This window comes from Tachypleus tridentatus, chromosome 6, assembly GCF_004210375.1.
Source record: "Tachypleus tridentatus isolate NWPU-2018 chromosome 6, ASM421037v1, whole genome shotgun sequence".
Taxonomy (NCBI): domain Eukaryota; kingdom Metazoa; phylum Arthropoda; class Merostomata; order Xiphosura; family Limulidae; genus Tachypleus; species Tachypleus tridentatus.
Window position 1 is genome coordinate 50073146 of NC_134830.1, and position 16307 is coordinate 50089452.

A 16307-nucleotide genomic window follows, 5' to 3' on the forward strand; every position below is an offset into this window, starting at 1 on the left:
AATTTCACAAAATTCAGTAAAAAAAATTATATTCTCACTACTCAAAATAATTCTCATAAGTATATATAACTTACTCTTTTGGTGGTTCTGGTTTAAGAAAATCACCATTGGTCAGACTTGTAGCATTACCATTGGCACTTTTTCCTTTCTGCTGGGCTGTGCTGGGTTTTTTTTTCACCAGAAGTTTTCTTTGGCGCTCTATTTCTTCTCTTTCTGTAGCAATTTGTTCTTGTTTTCTAAGAAAGGGGATATTCAATTAAACAATCATATGTTTCAGTTATCAAAATATTCAAAAATGTTACTTACATAAAACGATAATAACACACACACACACACACATATATACAAGTTAACTTTTATCAACTGTTTGACACATTTTGCATGATGAAAAATATTTTTGTACATGAAACAGATTGAGTGAAATATCATAAAAAGCATTATGTGTTATTAGTTTTATCATAATGAGAAACTGATTATAAATTGCCCCAGATCAGTTTTCAGTACATATAAGTAGTATACAGAGTTCTTACTTTATTAATTCGGTAAAGGCATGTCCGTCTACCCAGTTCTCTACAAAAGATGCCCCCTGTCGTTGAGTAACAAATTGACCGAGCCTCAACCTGTTCTGCATGCATCTTTGTCTGGCCTGTTTTTTCTCCATTGTAGACTGTAAGAGATTAGAAAAATCACAGAAGTGTTATAATTAAAAACACACAACATGAATTTTATCTTTGTTATTTCTTTTTTAATAAATAGAATAAAAAAAGATTTTTTGTACGCACACAACATTTGACAAAAAAACAACCAAATTCAAAAACAAAATAAATGATTGTTTTATCTAGACAAGTATTTATACTACGAACCATAAAATTTAGTAAAGAGTATATGTATGTAATACTGTACAACAATGTGCAAATACAAACCAGAGGGCTAAGTTAGTTAGCATTAAACAATATTGAAGATAAGACAGGTTAATTTATAAACATTCTGGAACACATACAAATACAGTACAAGTGAAAAGAACTACGAAAGTTTCAGATGGCATAAATTTCGTGAATCCCTTTATTAGTACTGACCAACGGGGATGAAACTACTTGAAAAAGACAGAAAGTTGTGCTATTTAACAATGCATTCACTTAGATAACTTACATACCTTTTGAATATTCAAAAGGTAATATCAATAAATAATAGATTATTTTTAAAAATTACTAGCAGTCCTCACAGATAAAAATAATATGTTTAAAAACTCTTTCAGTGGTGATTCAAACAAACATAAACACATTCTTTGTTAATTTACATAATTATAATTTTAAATAATGAAATAAACACACACTAAACAATATTAATATAAATAAATGTGACATTCACACGACTGATTGTAGATATTGATAAAACAGTTATAACTAACTTAATTAAGATAACATGATATTACTAAAAGGACTTTTCTGTAAGTGAAGTTTTTCAGGATATATGTACTTGTGCTTCTAGGTTAGCAACCCTAATGTGATTTCAGGCACTCGTGACACTTCATATTTAAAAAAGCTTAGAATCTATAAAACAAAATAAGCTAGGCCTTACAAAAGCTTATTATGTTACCTACAGAGCTACAAGGAAGATTCTCCAGATATCTAAACTGAAATGGTCCAAAACTTTTATTTAAAAATATCAATATAACTGGATAAAAAACAAATCCAATTTTTTACTTGTTTCTTAATAAGCTCCACGAACTTTTAATTTTACAACAAACTATCTTTTGCATTTTGAAAATAAGGACTAAATAAACATCAGCTTATAACTTCCCCACTCCCTCTGTTAAATGACTCTAAAAATGTATGAATGTGGAGAAAACTGCTGAACATTTGAAAAAAGCATGAATTGATTATAAAGAATCTTTACAGAGGCTTTATCACACTTTTATAAGAAAATGTTTAAGCTCTCAAACTTTTGGTGATTATAAATACACACTTCATCCTGATGTCACACTTTCTATGGCAGTTTGTTTGTGCAAAAACGGTGAGGTAAAAACTGGATCAGACATTTTTCTTACACTGAATATTTTGGGTTAGAGGGTTCTCTTTCATAATCATTTGCGAATCTTATTATATAAATGTCCTTTCTCAGAAAGAGCTGTGATATAACATAGTTCCCTCTCTCTAAAAATATCTGATTCAAATTCTTTAATATCTTTAGGTAGTACCTACAATGTCCAAATTGTTTTAATACTGTATTCTGGTAAAAATCATAAATAAAACATGTATGAGAGAATAACATAAACATTTACTTATATTATTTCTTAATTCAATGGTGCAAGTTTGTAACTGGGACAGAATGCAGATGGGTGGGCTACATGGAATTAAACAGAAGATGCGAGTCAGTGAGCCAATTAGTGATTCTTCTTAAAGTTTACACTAAAGGATAACAATATTTATGACAAACCATCTAGAAAAAATTTAAAATGGTTCCATTCAAGCAGTTATAGGCAGGATAAAATGTTAATATAATATTTGATTCGCCAAACATTATTCTCTGTAAATATTAATTCAACAAAGTGCAAGCACATCAAAATATATCCTATTTTATATAATAATAAATATTAAGAATGCCAACAACAAACTTGGAATTTTGGCTAAAAGCTGAAACCAATTATAGTTAACTCTTGCAGAGGAAGCTGAATATTGTTTTAGATTTACCAGTAAAAAGTTACATTTCTCGAGGATAACTTCAAAAATAACAAAATCAAAGGCAGACACACACTGTACAATAATTGAGGTGTTTTTACAGTAATTTTCAATGAAAGTACCAGATATAAATTTTTAAAAAAAGCTAAAAAATCCATACTCACTTAAACAAATGTTTAAATAATAACAAAACAAAACTCTTAAACTTCTAACAAGGTAACTGAACAGGAGCTCTAACAGTTAATAAAACATGAGCCTAGTCACATATCAAGTATGGTACTGAACAGTAGGTCTAACCGTTAATAAAACGTGAATCTAGTTACGTATCAAGTATGGTACTAAGATTGTGGCCTAACAATTAACAGACTGTAGATTGATATGCATACTACAGTTAACATAATTTTCATAATAGACTCCACAGAAAACATTTATAAGCAGTCCTACAAAAACACTGTGTTGCACTCCAAGGAGTTAGTGTGAAGAGAGCAGTGCTGAATTAAATTAAAAACAAAAGCTTACCTTTTCTATCAAAAGCTGTTTAGTGACATCTGTGCACTTTATAATTTGCTCCTTTTGTTTTTCTATTAGTTTCTGTTGAGCTTGTAATTGTCTTTTTATTTCTTCACTTGCCTGTCATAGTCAAAATTTTGTTACACACAAAAAACAAGAAATTGAATACTACCACAGAATTATTGCCACAAACCCTGAATTTAAGTTCTAAAAGAAGATAACAATGAGAACTAAACCTAAACAGGGACTAATACAGAGGAACTGTACTTTATTTACCTTTACAGGGTGATAAAAAATTCTTGTAATCAAGTCCCTAATCATTAGCAATAAAGCTACTTGAATAAAAGACAAAAACATAAACATTTGACAAGTCTATCCAATATACACTAGAGATCTTTCTTATTCAACATGTTTTTAAAACAAATAAACAATAGGTATTTTCATAGTTGAAAATTCTCTTCTCAGATAAACATATACATACAATGGTGTGAAATTCATGAACATTAGAGAAAGTAGTAAGTTTATACATATGGAATTTTACAAAATATGTTGTAATGAAATATCTGATCATGTTTCATTCCTAAATGTTTCTCTCAAGAATACCTATTTATATGTAATTTTGTCCAAGTTGTTCTCATGTTTTCCTTCTTGCGATGTTCATCTCTTACAAATAATTTTAGTTATTTTTTGCACAGTGATCCAATTCCTCAATAATATCACTGAACTTATCATTAGCTTTTCTCTATTTACTTCATTTACCACTTTATTGTTGATGAAAAAAAGCTGATTCTCTTAGTTGTGAGGTTTGTTTGTTTTTTACTTTCGGAATCTTACACTTTCTTTGTGTAATAGCTTCCATATTTGTCAATTATTATAAAACAAGATTGTTAAACAAACGTAGTTCATTCAAATTCTAAATAATAATAATAATAAATAGATTTAATGGCATAAACTGTAATATTTAGACAGCTACCTATTCTTGTCAGTTTTAGCTACCATTTAATTTGTTATGAACACAAATTAGAATGTTCACCTATCTTTTGTAACATCAAAATTAAGTGTCACTTTATATAGTTTCATTTAGCAGAAAAAAAACACACCTTCTAAAGTAATTCATAAGAACAAAATTATATAACATCTTACCCTTTTTAATTCATCTATTTTGTTATCTCTTATCTCTAGATCCATTGCTGACTTGCTTTCAAGTTCTTTGAACTTATTTATAGTGAGATCTGTCTGGATGGCTCTATGACAGACTTGAACTGCTCGCTGGGTTGGAAATACCATACTGGAAAAATCTAGACTGTTTGCTAGAGAAGGTGAGCTCAGTTGGTTGCTCTGGAGACATAAGAATCCACACAGTTAGTATATAACTTTTCCAATTTTATTTCTGCAAAGCAACACACGTATTTACTGTACAGTTGTTAAATGATAGATGTCTGCTGTGAACATTGATCAAAATATAAATTATTTAGAACCAAAAACAGACAAAGGTATATTGAAAAATGTAAACAATTCAGTAAAGTAAAAACATTCACATGCTAAGTGTGAACAAAAATTACCAAAAAAGATTTCAGGAAACTAAATCCACAATGTGATACTCATTCAAGAATAATTATCAGTCAACTATGCACTGTTGGCATATATAGTTTAAAAGAGATACTTAATACTACAGTAAATATTAAAGTTAGTAATATAGTACAGTTTTGAAAACACTAAAGCATTTAACTGTAGATGGTAGATTGTATACTCCATGGCAAAACAGCAGCAAATGGGTTAAACATTCTAAGTACAGAAGGTATGGAATTAATTCACCAACTCTGGAGTGAAGAGAAGCAGGACTGTGAAAAAAGTAAAATATAAACACATAGCACCTCAGAATAAAATATAAACACATAACACCTCACAATAAAATATAAACATGTAACACCTCACAATAAAATGAATAATGAAATAGTTAAGCTTCTTTTACTGAACTTAAAATTACTGTTTACAACACAAAATAAAACTATGTTCTTCTGATTTCAGCTTTTCAGAAAAAAAGATATTTGTACACTTTGTATAATTTTGAACTGACAGACTAGAAGGAAATCAGCTAGTCAATAAGCACCCACTGTCAACTCTTGGACTATTTTGATCTGGCACAACAGCAAAATTTGACTGTTATTTCTACAGTGCACCCATATTGTAGACACACTAGCTCATGCCCAACTAGAACCACTTTATTAATTTCTTTCTCTACACCAGTTGTTCTCAAACTTTTGCTTCCCATGGCCACTTTAACCAGAAAAAAAGACCCAGAGGACCACTTACCAGTATTAGCCACCTGTTCTGTTCTCTTATGTGTACTTGTCTATGATGTTGCATATCAGCAACTTCCATTCAGGACCACACTTTGAGAACTATTGCTCTATGTCACAGAATGGATGCTCTGTACTTTCTAAAAGGATCTTTAATACAATGAAACTTTCCAGTTCATCACTTATTTTACACATCAAGAAAAACTTTTAGAAATATGAAAAGCTGCCATTTGTTAGGACTACCCACCATAAAAATGCCTTGAGATGTTGGAGACTTAGATCCTCCATACCGACTAGGACTTAGGCCTTGATGCTAGAGAAGAAACTTAACATTATATTATGACAGAAAATAAATTACGTAAATCAAATGTTTTGATGTGTGTTAAAAGGTTTTAGACATACTAGTAAGTAGTTATTGGTGCATTTCAATATATATAAACACAGACTATTATAATGTCACATTTCTAACATAGTCAACCCTAACGCATTTCATACCAGGTACATTTACTAACATATTTCTGTTACACATTTGAAGCAAAAACTAACTTCCAGTATCAAGCAAGGGACACAGAATACCAAGACATCTTACACACATTTTAATACCTTAGTTTGGATAGCTATAACATGATTCTTCTCAAATTGCTTTTAAGACACCCATTCTTTTTCAGTTTGCATGACAATAATAAAATCAATATTTCTAAACATCATACCTTAAAATAATCATTTATTTTTTTCCCCGTCTCACTCCGGCTACCTTTTCCTCCTGTAATACCAATGAAAACCTTAATTATAATATATGAAATAATCTTAGTTTAGTTGATGCTAAAGATAACTGTAATAATTTTACAGGTACTCCAAACACGGCCAACATAAATAGAATTATTAACACAAAATTAGTAGCACAAACCTTGTGTGTGTTAAACTAGTGACTGAATAATAAACACATTAATTTCTGAGCTAGACGGAGAAGAATCAATAATTAACCTCATAAACTGAGTATTTCATCTGTACAAATAACACAGCTTTCCAATTATTGTTACCTCAAGGAAGAAACCTTCTGTATTGTTATTACAATTACAATGTACTTATACTTCTAGTTCCTACTTAATTTAAATTCTTCAGTTACATACAATTAATTTATCAATACTTGAGATGTAAACTTATCAATCAACATTCAGTTTGACCCTGTGTACATGAGTAGGGGATCCAAGTACACATACCATGGTTTACAGAGAATTACATTCAAAACTCAGTCATACTACTTTATTATCAAAGTATATAAATAAATACAGAATTAAAATATATTTAATGAATCAATTTTAGTTTCTAAAGGAAATAATAAAATAACTTTCATAATACATTTTTAACTTACTGATTCGCATATAAAGCTATTTCATTTTGACAACAACATTCGGACTATAGATTTACTGTTGCTATTATTTTATGTACTACTACTACTACTGTTAAAAAAAAAAAAAGTGTTAAATTTTCTCAAGGTCAAAAACAAACACAAAGAGGAGGCATGATATAAGTAATAAATTTCTTGTTTTTAACTATGTTTTTAATTACTACTGTTGACATAATTAAATGCAAAAATTAAAAATGTAATGAATTAGGCAAGACAACATGATTGAAAATGTTAAACAATGAAATCTGCACAGAGTTGCTCATGAATTATGTAATACATTTACAAATCCTGAGTTAGGCACTTTTTTTTTTTTTTACACAGGTTTAGTAGTTGGGTGTGTTTTACAGAGTGGCAAAACAGTACAATCAAATGAAGAAGTTACGGAAAGAACAGAAGACTGAAGAGCTTAGGATATAAGAGTGTTAATACTTGTTACAATTTGGAATTATTCTAGAAGAAGGAAATGGTAACTTACATTTATTTGTGGTTTGTTGTTTGCTTTGTGGTTACAAGGTCAGTCAGACCAAATCTACAGAGTATTAGGTTAGGTAAAACATGAATTTTGACTGAAACACTTTTGATATTCATTTAGAAGGTTCTAGAAGTCATGCAAATCAGGCATGAAAACAGTAAGACAAAAAGTACTGTTATTCTTGACATTAAAATCACCTTTCACCCAGATGGTTCAGAGTCTGAGTCATTTTAACTAAAGTCAACTCACAGACATATCTTTCACAGAATTACTTTATTAAAAATTCTGATTTTTCATTTATAATATACTTTTAATGTTTACTAATAGCTTACCAAATTTTGTGAGGATAAACCAAGTACATTTGGAATTATAGTAAACATTAATTCTTTAATATTACCTTAAACCAACAGTTTCCCCACATACATAAGGTTAACAGATGTACCTTTTATTATAATTTCTTAAATGACAATCTTTGCTTATTTAAAAAAAAAAAAAAATCAGTTGATGTTTATAATAATACTGGTATAAAATAAACTGTTTGTTTCTCACCTCCCAGATTATGTTTCAAATTTGTATTTTCCTGACAAAGGTTGACAGCAATTAAAATAACAAATGACTATCAATAACTTTAACGTGTGTAAAAATTCTGTTTTTTACTTGAAACTAAATTTCAGAGTTACTGGCAAACTATCAAGTATTTCTCACATACTTGCACACAGAAGGGCCATACTTAAAGCAGTGAAATGTCTGGTCTCATACCCATGACAGCTAACTCATAACTGACATCAAACTCAAATGACAGATTCCCAATGCAAATGTAGAAAAAGCTTGATGCATGATTTATGAAATATTTCTTACTGTCTTAGGCCCAAGAAGATTATCAAATAACTTTTATATATAAACAGCCAGATTACATTTCTAAATTTATATAAACATGGTTATTACTGGACAAGTATACAGGTTTCACGTAATGTATAGTAACATCATTGTTCTAATATCAGTAGGCAAGAGTAAACAATACAAGAAATCTATTTCTTTAAATGTAATTAAAAATCAGATTTCACGCTGATTGAGAAGCTGCTTGGTGAATAACATATCAGAAAAGTGTATTAATTGACACGGGTTAAATCATAAATCAGGCTTGACTACTGACTGACTGACAAGCTGTTCAGTCTCGCTATTCACATCAATTAATACATTAAAAGTGTGTGATATGGGCAAAAACCCAAAACAAGAAATTACTAAACAATAATTAAAATAATAAAATAATGATACTTTAATAATATACATTAACTTTACCACTCTGGATCTCAAGTACACTTATATCTTTGTGAGAGATACGAATATCTGAGCCATTTCCAGTTTAGATATTATATCATCCAAGTAAAAGAATAAGCTAGTGAAATGTACCAAGTTCTGTCAGTATGTGTACATGTGTGATCTTATATTTCAAACTACAGAACAAGTGTATAATATCCCGTGTTAAGTATTACTACTGGCCATCATACAATTATTATTAGTTTTTGTAAAGGTAAACAAAAAATTAGTTTTACAACCCTTAACTGTTCTCTTAGAAATGTCATAACACAGGTAGAATGTATTACTGGTAAAAATGATTACAATTAGTTTAAAAAGGTTAAAATTACATTGAAACTCTTTTGGTTAGGCCACATTTGGAGTATTGTGTTCATTCTTGGGTTCCTCACCTTAAATGGATGCTAAATTGTTGGAAAAGGGTTCAGAGGAGCATTACTAGGTTGGAAAGACTGTCACAAGAAGTTAAGATCTCTGGGATTGTTTTCTATTGAAAAAAGAAGAGTTAGAAAGGATATGATTGGTTGAGGTGTTTAAGATTGTGAATGAAAGTGATAATGTTGATGCATCATATTCTTTCATATTTAATGTTGAGACTTGGGCACAAACATAAATACTGGCAGGAAAAGAGTTATCTTCAAATGAGATAGTTTTAATTTTCTAATGGGTGGTTAGCTTTTGGTACAAGTTGCCTTCAGATGTGGTGGATGCAGTCCATTCAAGAAAAAGCTTGGTAAATATTTGAAAGATAAGGGCTGGATTTTAGTTTTTTCTCAGTTTAAGTTAGTGGATATGATATTCTAGACAAACCAAAACGTCCCTCATTGTCCTTCAATGTTATGTTACAATTTATCAAACTCTATCAGTTATATTGTAAAGGCTATACTGTTAGGCCTAGAAAATACTGATCAAATTCTATCATTTATATTATAAAGGCTATACTGTTACGTCTACAAAATACTGATACTGAGATCATGCAAGAAATATTTATAAAATAATAAGTTATAAAAGATTGTTAGCAGTGTTTTAAAAACTTGGTTATTTACAATGAGTAAAACTCCCATTAAATATGTTTAGTGCTGAATACTGACAAATCCACTAACATAAGTCTTGCTCTATGCATTTCTGACGTTTTATTAACTACGCATAAATATAAAGATGAGCCAAGATGAGGTTATCCTGGACAGAACAGTTTTAAATAAACTATCACATTTTGTTCACTAAAAATACTATGAATAATGTTTCTATAAATGAACCCAGTTGAAAGAACTTTGATTTATCAAATTCTATTTGAATTTGATTTAATTATCAAAACCTAAATATCTACCTGTTAACTGATCATCTTTCCGTTTTCTTTTCCTTTCAGTTGGAGTTCTAGAGAGTTGCTTTTCTGGAGTCTGAAAACAAACAGACTTTCTTACTAAGAATACCATATGCTATACTATCATCTTAAGGTAATATTATGTGGAAGTTTTGAAACAGATCAAATCACATAGTTTTTCATTCATTGGATAATTTGTGATGATGAGAAACCCACTTGAAGTAAAAATGTATCTAAAGATGACCTAAGAAGGTAGAAACGTTGTTCTCCATTTTATTTTAATAAAAGTTTTAATAACTCTACCAGCCATCTTGAGGTATATTTTCACTGGTTGATTCTTTTTTTAATATCAGGTTCACACTGAAAAAGTTATGACAGCCAAGATGTATTGTGTCCTAAGAAAACTGTAGAAACATATTAAAATGTGAAACATGAACATAGTTACACTTTATAACCAACAAAACACAGTTCTTCCTTATATAAGACTATGCAAACCTGATGATGGTAGCAGTATTCTTGAAACTGGTTGGTTTGAGTAATGAATAAAAATTGATATTTAATTGTGGCAAAAATAGTTTTCTTCTTTCTATCCAACTATACAAGATAACACAATGTGCCTAAAAATAAACCACACCATTTTAAAGGAAGGCAGGTGGAGACTTTTAGGTTCCTTAGCAGTCTTCCATATGGCTCTTTTTCTAACTGCTTGAATGTTAAATACTGTAACCTAAATCTTTACAAACTTGTGTAAGAACACAAACACCGTTATTACTCAGTTAAAAACACAGTTCTGTGTAATAAATACTATCATGTTATAGTTTCAAATTCTTAGTGATAATATAGATATACTATTTAAATCAACCAAGTCCCTAGCAGTTCTGTATACACTTTCCTGCATAAAACCACAATGAAATTCAACAGACTGCTCGTAGTACAATTAAAAACCTCTTTTTGAATGTCCCAATTATAAGAACAAGTAGACACAAACTCTCTAACCCTTCAGTGGTCAGATGAAAAAAAGGTTACTTTACTGGAAAAAAGTCCAAGCAAACCTTCATACAATACTTTTATAAATTTTCATTTCCTTGAGGTGAGGAGGAAGGTACTTGGTTTCACAGGCAGGGAATCGGTTGAGGTCAAAAAAGGAACTAAAATAACTTTATATAACTGTTATCATTTGGTTTAAACGTTAATAAAAAAAATTGTACAAGGAAAACTGTCATTGTGATGAGTGAAAGATGGAAAGCTTAAATCATAAAACAAGTAACAATCAAAAAATATATATAATAACAAAACCTAATGGTTATGAATTTTATTGACTCTTTAGTTTAAGAAACACCTCACTTGTAATGATGAACTTAACTATCCCACACCATATTTTGAAGAGACCCCAAAATATTTTGTAATGTAACTGAGTAATGAGGTATAAACATCACTGATATATGTAAATATATCACTATGTAGGATGAAGATGCAACTTTTAACATCACTGATATATGTATTTATAACACTATAGAATGAAGATGTGAATTAACATCACTGAAATATATAATTTTAAGACAACCATTTTAATAAAGCTCACACTGTTACCTCTGGCTCTTTGTCACTAGGTGTGGATCCTAGACTTGTGGCACTGAGATTGGATCCTTCATTATGGATCTGAGAATTGTTGCCTTGTACTGGCTGTCCCTGAGACTGGTTGGTATTACTGAGCGCACTCTGAAGCGCAGTTGCTCCACAAGTTTGAGAGAGCCGTTGCTGATCAGCCTGTACCTGAGAGAAGTTAAATCCCTAAAATGATAGGTAAAGCTGGTTAATACCATTCAACATATATGTCAAAATATAAAACACTAGAACAGTAAAAGCATCTTCAGTACTAAATACATTAACATTCTAATATCTTGGTTAAAATGCTCATGTTAAGGTTTAAAAGACAACTTACAGCTATAAAAAATACACTGACTTAAAGGAGTTGATTATGACTTAAGTTGGTTTAAATAAGATTGAATTTTAGATTATGACTGATTTAAATCAGCTGATTTTGGCTTCTCACGTTGTTTTAACTGGGTCATTAAGTCAACTTGTTACTTAATAGCAAGTATGGTCCATTTCATTAGATTTATCTAAAATATTTTTCTATCCACTTACTCTATTTCCCAAGATCCTGGCTTCAAGAAGTTCCTGTTTACGAGGGTCCAGGTTTCCTTGTAAGTTGTCCATCACTGGTACTTCAAAGCTCTGTCTGTACAACCAAAACAAAATAAGAACTTGTGATGATGAGAAATACACTTGAAGTAAAAATGTATCTCAAGATGGCTGGTATGGGTATTAAAACTTTTATTAAAGTAGAGAACAATGTTTCGACCATCTTCAGGTTAAGAAAGACTGAGTTTGAATGTGACCATTAACAGACACGGGATGAGAGTATAAACAGGTATGGGATTGTAGGGGGTGTTGCAGTTGGATGTTAGATTATTAATTAGTATAAATAAAGAAGGTGTTCCTTTATATTGGTTTAATTTTGGTTTTAGTTGTTGTATAAGTAGGGCTTCTTTAATTTTTCATTTGTTTATATTTGTTTTCCTACATAATATCTGGGTGTTTTCTATGGTTTTGTTGTGTTTATTTGATTTGCAGTATTCAAAAATGGGTGAAGGTTTTTTTTTCTTTCTGTTCTTTGAATCTAGTTTTCATTTTTCTGCCTGTTTCTCCAATATAGAAGTTGTGGCAGTTGTTGCATTATATTCTATAAATTATGTTGGTGTTGAGTTTGTCAGTGTAGTTTTTACATAGTATGGACTTTAGTTTTGTTCCTCATTTTTGAATACATTTGGTGTTTACTGAAATTTCTTTTGTTACAAGTTCCTTTCAAATGTTGGTTATTGTTTTGCTGGTATTGGGAAAATATGGTATGCAGCAGTGTAAAGGTTTGTAGTTTGTTGTTTCTTGTGTATGTGTGTGTGTATTTTTTCAATGGTTTTTGGAGGAAATTTGTTGATGTTGATTTATTTTGTTGATTTCATCACTAATTTTATCAGGCGAGCATAATTTTGTGGCTACAACATGTTTCACTACTTCAAACTTTTGGTTTAAAACACATCAATAATGACATCCATAACTACATCGCAAAGTGAACCCATCTTTACTGTACATTAAAACATGATATTCAAGCACACTACACAAATGAGGTTTAAATTTAATCTCTTATTTTTAAATACATAACAGATAACACAGCCTTCCTGTATTTCAAAATGTATGACAACATGCTACAAGAATAATTTGATGCAAAAGCAGCTACTTTTATTTACAAAGTTGAAAATATAACATTTTTCTATACTTTGTGATCTATTTTAGGTGAAACAAATGTGGCCAATGAGTGTAATGTTGTAGTGTTAGACTACAAACTTTCTCAAGAATAAGAAAAACCCTCATCTAATGTAGAATGCTAGAAATAAATCAACAACAGAGCTGTTACACTGAGTTAAGGTAGTGGTTCAGACAACTTAGAAGTTAAAAATATCTAACAATGACTTAGTAACAGTGAATAATTAGTTAGGCTACTGTTCAAATGTTGTTTATGTTTTAAAAGTTTAAAACAGAAAAATGTTTATTTCTGTATAAGCTAGTTACATGCTATACTAAGTGTTGTTCAAACTGTTATTCTTTTGTGATAAATCACATTTTAAACCTTCAAACATTTTAACGCAATTCATTTTCATCTACAAATTACATGTAATTCACTTGTCGTCTTTCCTACAGTTAAATAAGATAACGATAATTTTAGGATAAGAATTCTTGTGATATGATAAGCCTTTCACATCTTTTTCATATGGAGACCTGAAGATAGCCTCAAACATTTATATGAAAATTTTAGAGATTTTTGCAATATTGGCAAGTTTGGTTTGTTTTAAACTTTGCACAAAACCCCACTAGGACTACCTGCACTAGCCATTTCTAATTTTGCTGTGATAGAAAGAGAAAGCAGTTATCCAACACCACCCACAGCCAACTATTTGGTTACTCTTTTATCAATGAATAGTAGGACTGACTGTCACATTACTGCATCCCCACAGCTGAAAGGGCAAATAAGTTTAATGTGACAAAGATTAAAACTCACTACCACCCAATTGTAAGTAAAGCATCTGAACCATCAGGCCATACTGACAAGTATAAATGGAAATAACAATTAAAAAACGAGATGGAAAATTTAGAACAAATCAAGAATGTTATGATAAACTTATCAAAATGTTATAATGGAAAAAAGAGAATTACAAAATTATGAAAATCTCAAAAAATCCAGATACCTTGATACCCTCCTTAAAAGAGTATATCATAGTAACTAGATAACAAAACATTAATGTCCCAAAATCTTAGATGCTCTAAAATAAAGTGGTTAAGACTTTATAAACTTAATTATCAAAAATATGTAGAAGCCTGTGGAGGATGCTATGAGCAGGGCCAGATTACTTATTAGGGACAATAAGCAGAGTGCCTACGAAAATTTTCCTTACAAGTTAATTTTAGAGGGCCAAAAAATAATACGAGTATAAACATGATATACACATTTAACTGTAAAAACTTTATTATATCTTTAAGTTATACAATATATTTTTGTATAGACTCATTAACTTCTGTACTCACATTCACATAAATATACAGCTGATATTTAATTACAATGTATTGACAAACATAAACAGCAAGTATACATTATATGCATATAAATACTTAAATTTCAAACCAGTTGTTTGTTTGTTTGGCATTTTATGGTGCAAATCAACTAAACTATCTGCACCAAACACTGGTAAAAAATTAATTAAAGAACTGTGACCAGTGCGTAGTCTAGTTAGGACAACTTCTTTTTTGATCCTTGCAGAAACAAGACAGCCAAAGTTCAATAGAGGGATTTATCTGAAAAAGCTTGTATTCACATTGCTCATTCCAAGTCGACTGCCAACTTGGGCTGAGCCAAGTTGCAAATACAGGACCATGGTCCATGTATGGAACAGGCACAACAGTGATAACACCAGACCAGACAGACTTAGCTACAGTGTCAGTAAGCTCGTTCCCACAAATACAAATATATCCTGGTATCCAGAAGAACTGGATAGAAGTAGATGTTAAAGAGAAATGGGACAACTGGTTTTGAATATTGGTGGGAACTAACATGAAGCAGTTCCAGTGTCAGTAGAGAACTAAGTGAGTCAGTAATAAATAGTGCAACTTGAGTACTGCTTAATTTCTATGTGATCCAGAGCAAAAGAAACAACATACAGTTCAGCAGTGAACAAAGAAACTATGGAAGGGATTCCATGAGCAGCCACCAAACCACAACAAACCATGGTAGAGCCCACAGAGTCACCTGATTCTGAACCACCTGTATAAATGGGAATGAAAGGATTGTTTGAAAGATGTTCAGTAAACAGAAGACAGTACTTGCAATCAGGAGTATCTGCCTTTCTCAGATGACTCAAAGAAAGGTCACATTTTGGGATAGTAATAAGCTATGGTGAATGGGCTAACCAGTAGATACATCAATGTTATCTAAGGACAGACCAAATTCATCCAAATGTGCCTGGATAGAAAGGCCAAAAGGAACAATGGCAGATCGTCTGTTCTGGAAAAACATGGCTCACTGAAGAAAAAAAACAACCTCAAGTATTATGCTGTGGTAAAGATCAAAGTCTTGAAGCATACAGTAAAAACAGTTGCAAATGGCAGAGGTGTAAAGGAGGTTCGTTCACGAGGCTCTGTAAACAAACTCTATAATGGGGAAGTGAAAAAAGCTCCCATGCACAGCAGAAGCCCCTGATTATGAACGAGTTCCAGCATCAGTGATGACGAGAAACCCACTTGTTGAGAAATTTATCTTTCAGCGAACAACAAAAGAAGGTCCAAGGTTCCAGCATCTTTCAGGCCAAGGTCCTGGTAGAGCCACAGACCAGAGACCCATAGTCCAGGTTTGATTGAATAAGAGCACAATATTTAACACAAAACATCAATCTACTTCCCGAGAGGTGGAAGAGAGGACTCAGAGAATGTTCATTGCTCTTGTACATTTGATTTGTAGCTGCTTAATGTGTGGTATATAAAGGTCAGCTTACAGCCAAAGATAAACCCCAAGAAATTTGCCTCAGAGACAACGGGACGCACAACTTCACTGACATGGAGTTCATGATCAGAGTGAATACTCTGTGGTAGCAAAAGTGCATGCAAATAGTTTTAGAGAAAAAAAAACAAACCATTTACTGTGGTCCATTTCAGTAAATGATTGAGGGCAGTCTGTAGCTGCCACTCAATAATACTC

General features: G+C 31.1%; 1 protein-coding gene across 11 annotated transcripts in view; it reads right to left on the reverse strand.

Moving 5' to 3' along the window:
- Nucleotides 1–16307, reverse strand: part of LOC143252457 (serine/threonine-protein kinase tousled-like 1) — a 74458-nt gene that overhangs the window by 16903 nt on the left and 41248 nt on the right. For all 11 annotated transcript variants that reach the window (XM_076504610.1, XM_076504606.1, XM_076504609.1 and 8 more), the window contains 9 exons: nucleotides 12152–12245; nucleotides 11594–11794; nucleotides 10010–10079; nucleotides 6199–6251; nucleotides 5736–5801; nucleotides 4332–4526; nucleotides 3198–3308; nucleotides 531–667; nucleotides 75–236 (listed from right to left, as the gene is read on the reverse strand). In XM_076504610.1, the coding sequence (XP_076360725.1) occupies nucleotides 75–236; nucleotides 531–667; nucleotides 3198–3308; nucleotides 4332–4526; nucleotides 5736–5801; nucleotides 6199–6251; nucleotides 10010–10079; nucleotides 11594–11794; nucleotides 12152–12223 (1067 nt within the window). In that variant the 5' untranslated portion in view covers nucleotides 12224–12245. The remainder of the gene's footprint in view (nucleotides 1–74; nucleotides 237–530; nucleotides 668–3197; nucleotides 3309–4331; nucleotides 4527–5735; nucleotides 5802–6198; nucleotides 6252–10009; nucleotides 10080–11593; nucleotides 11795–12151; nucleotides 12246–16307) is intronic.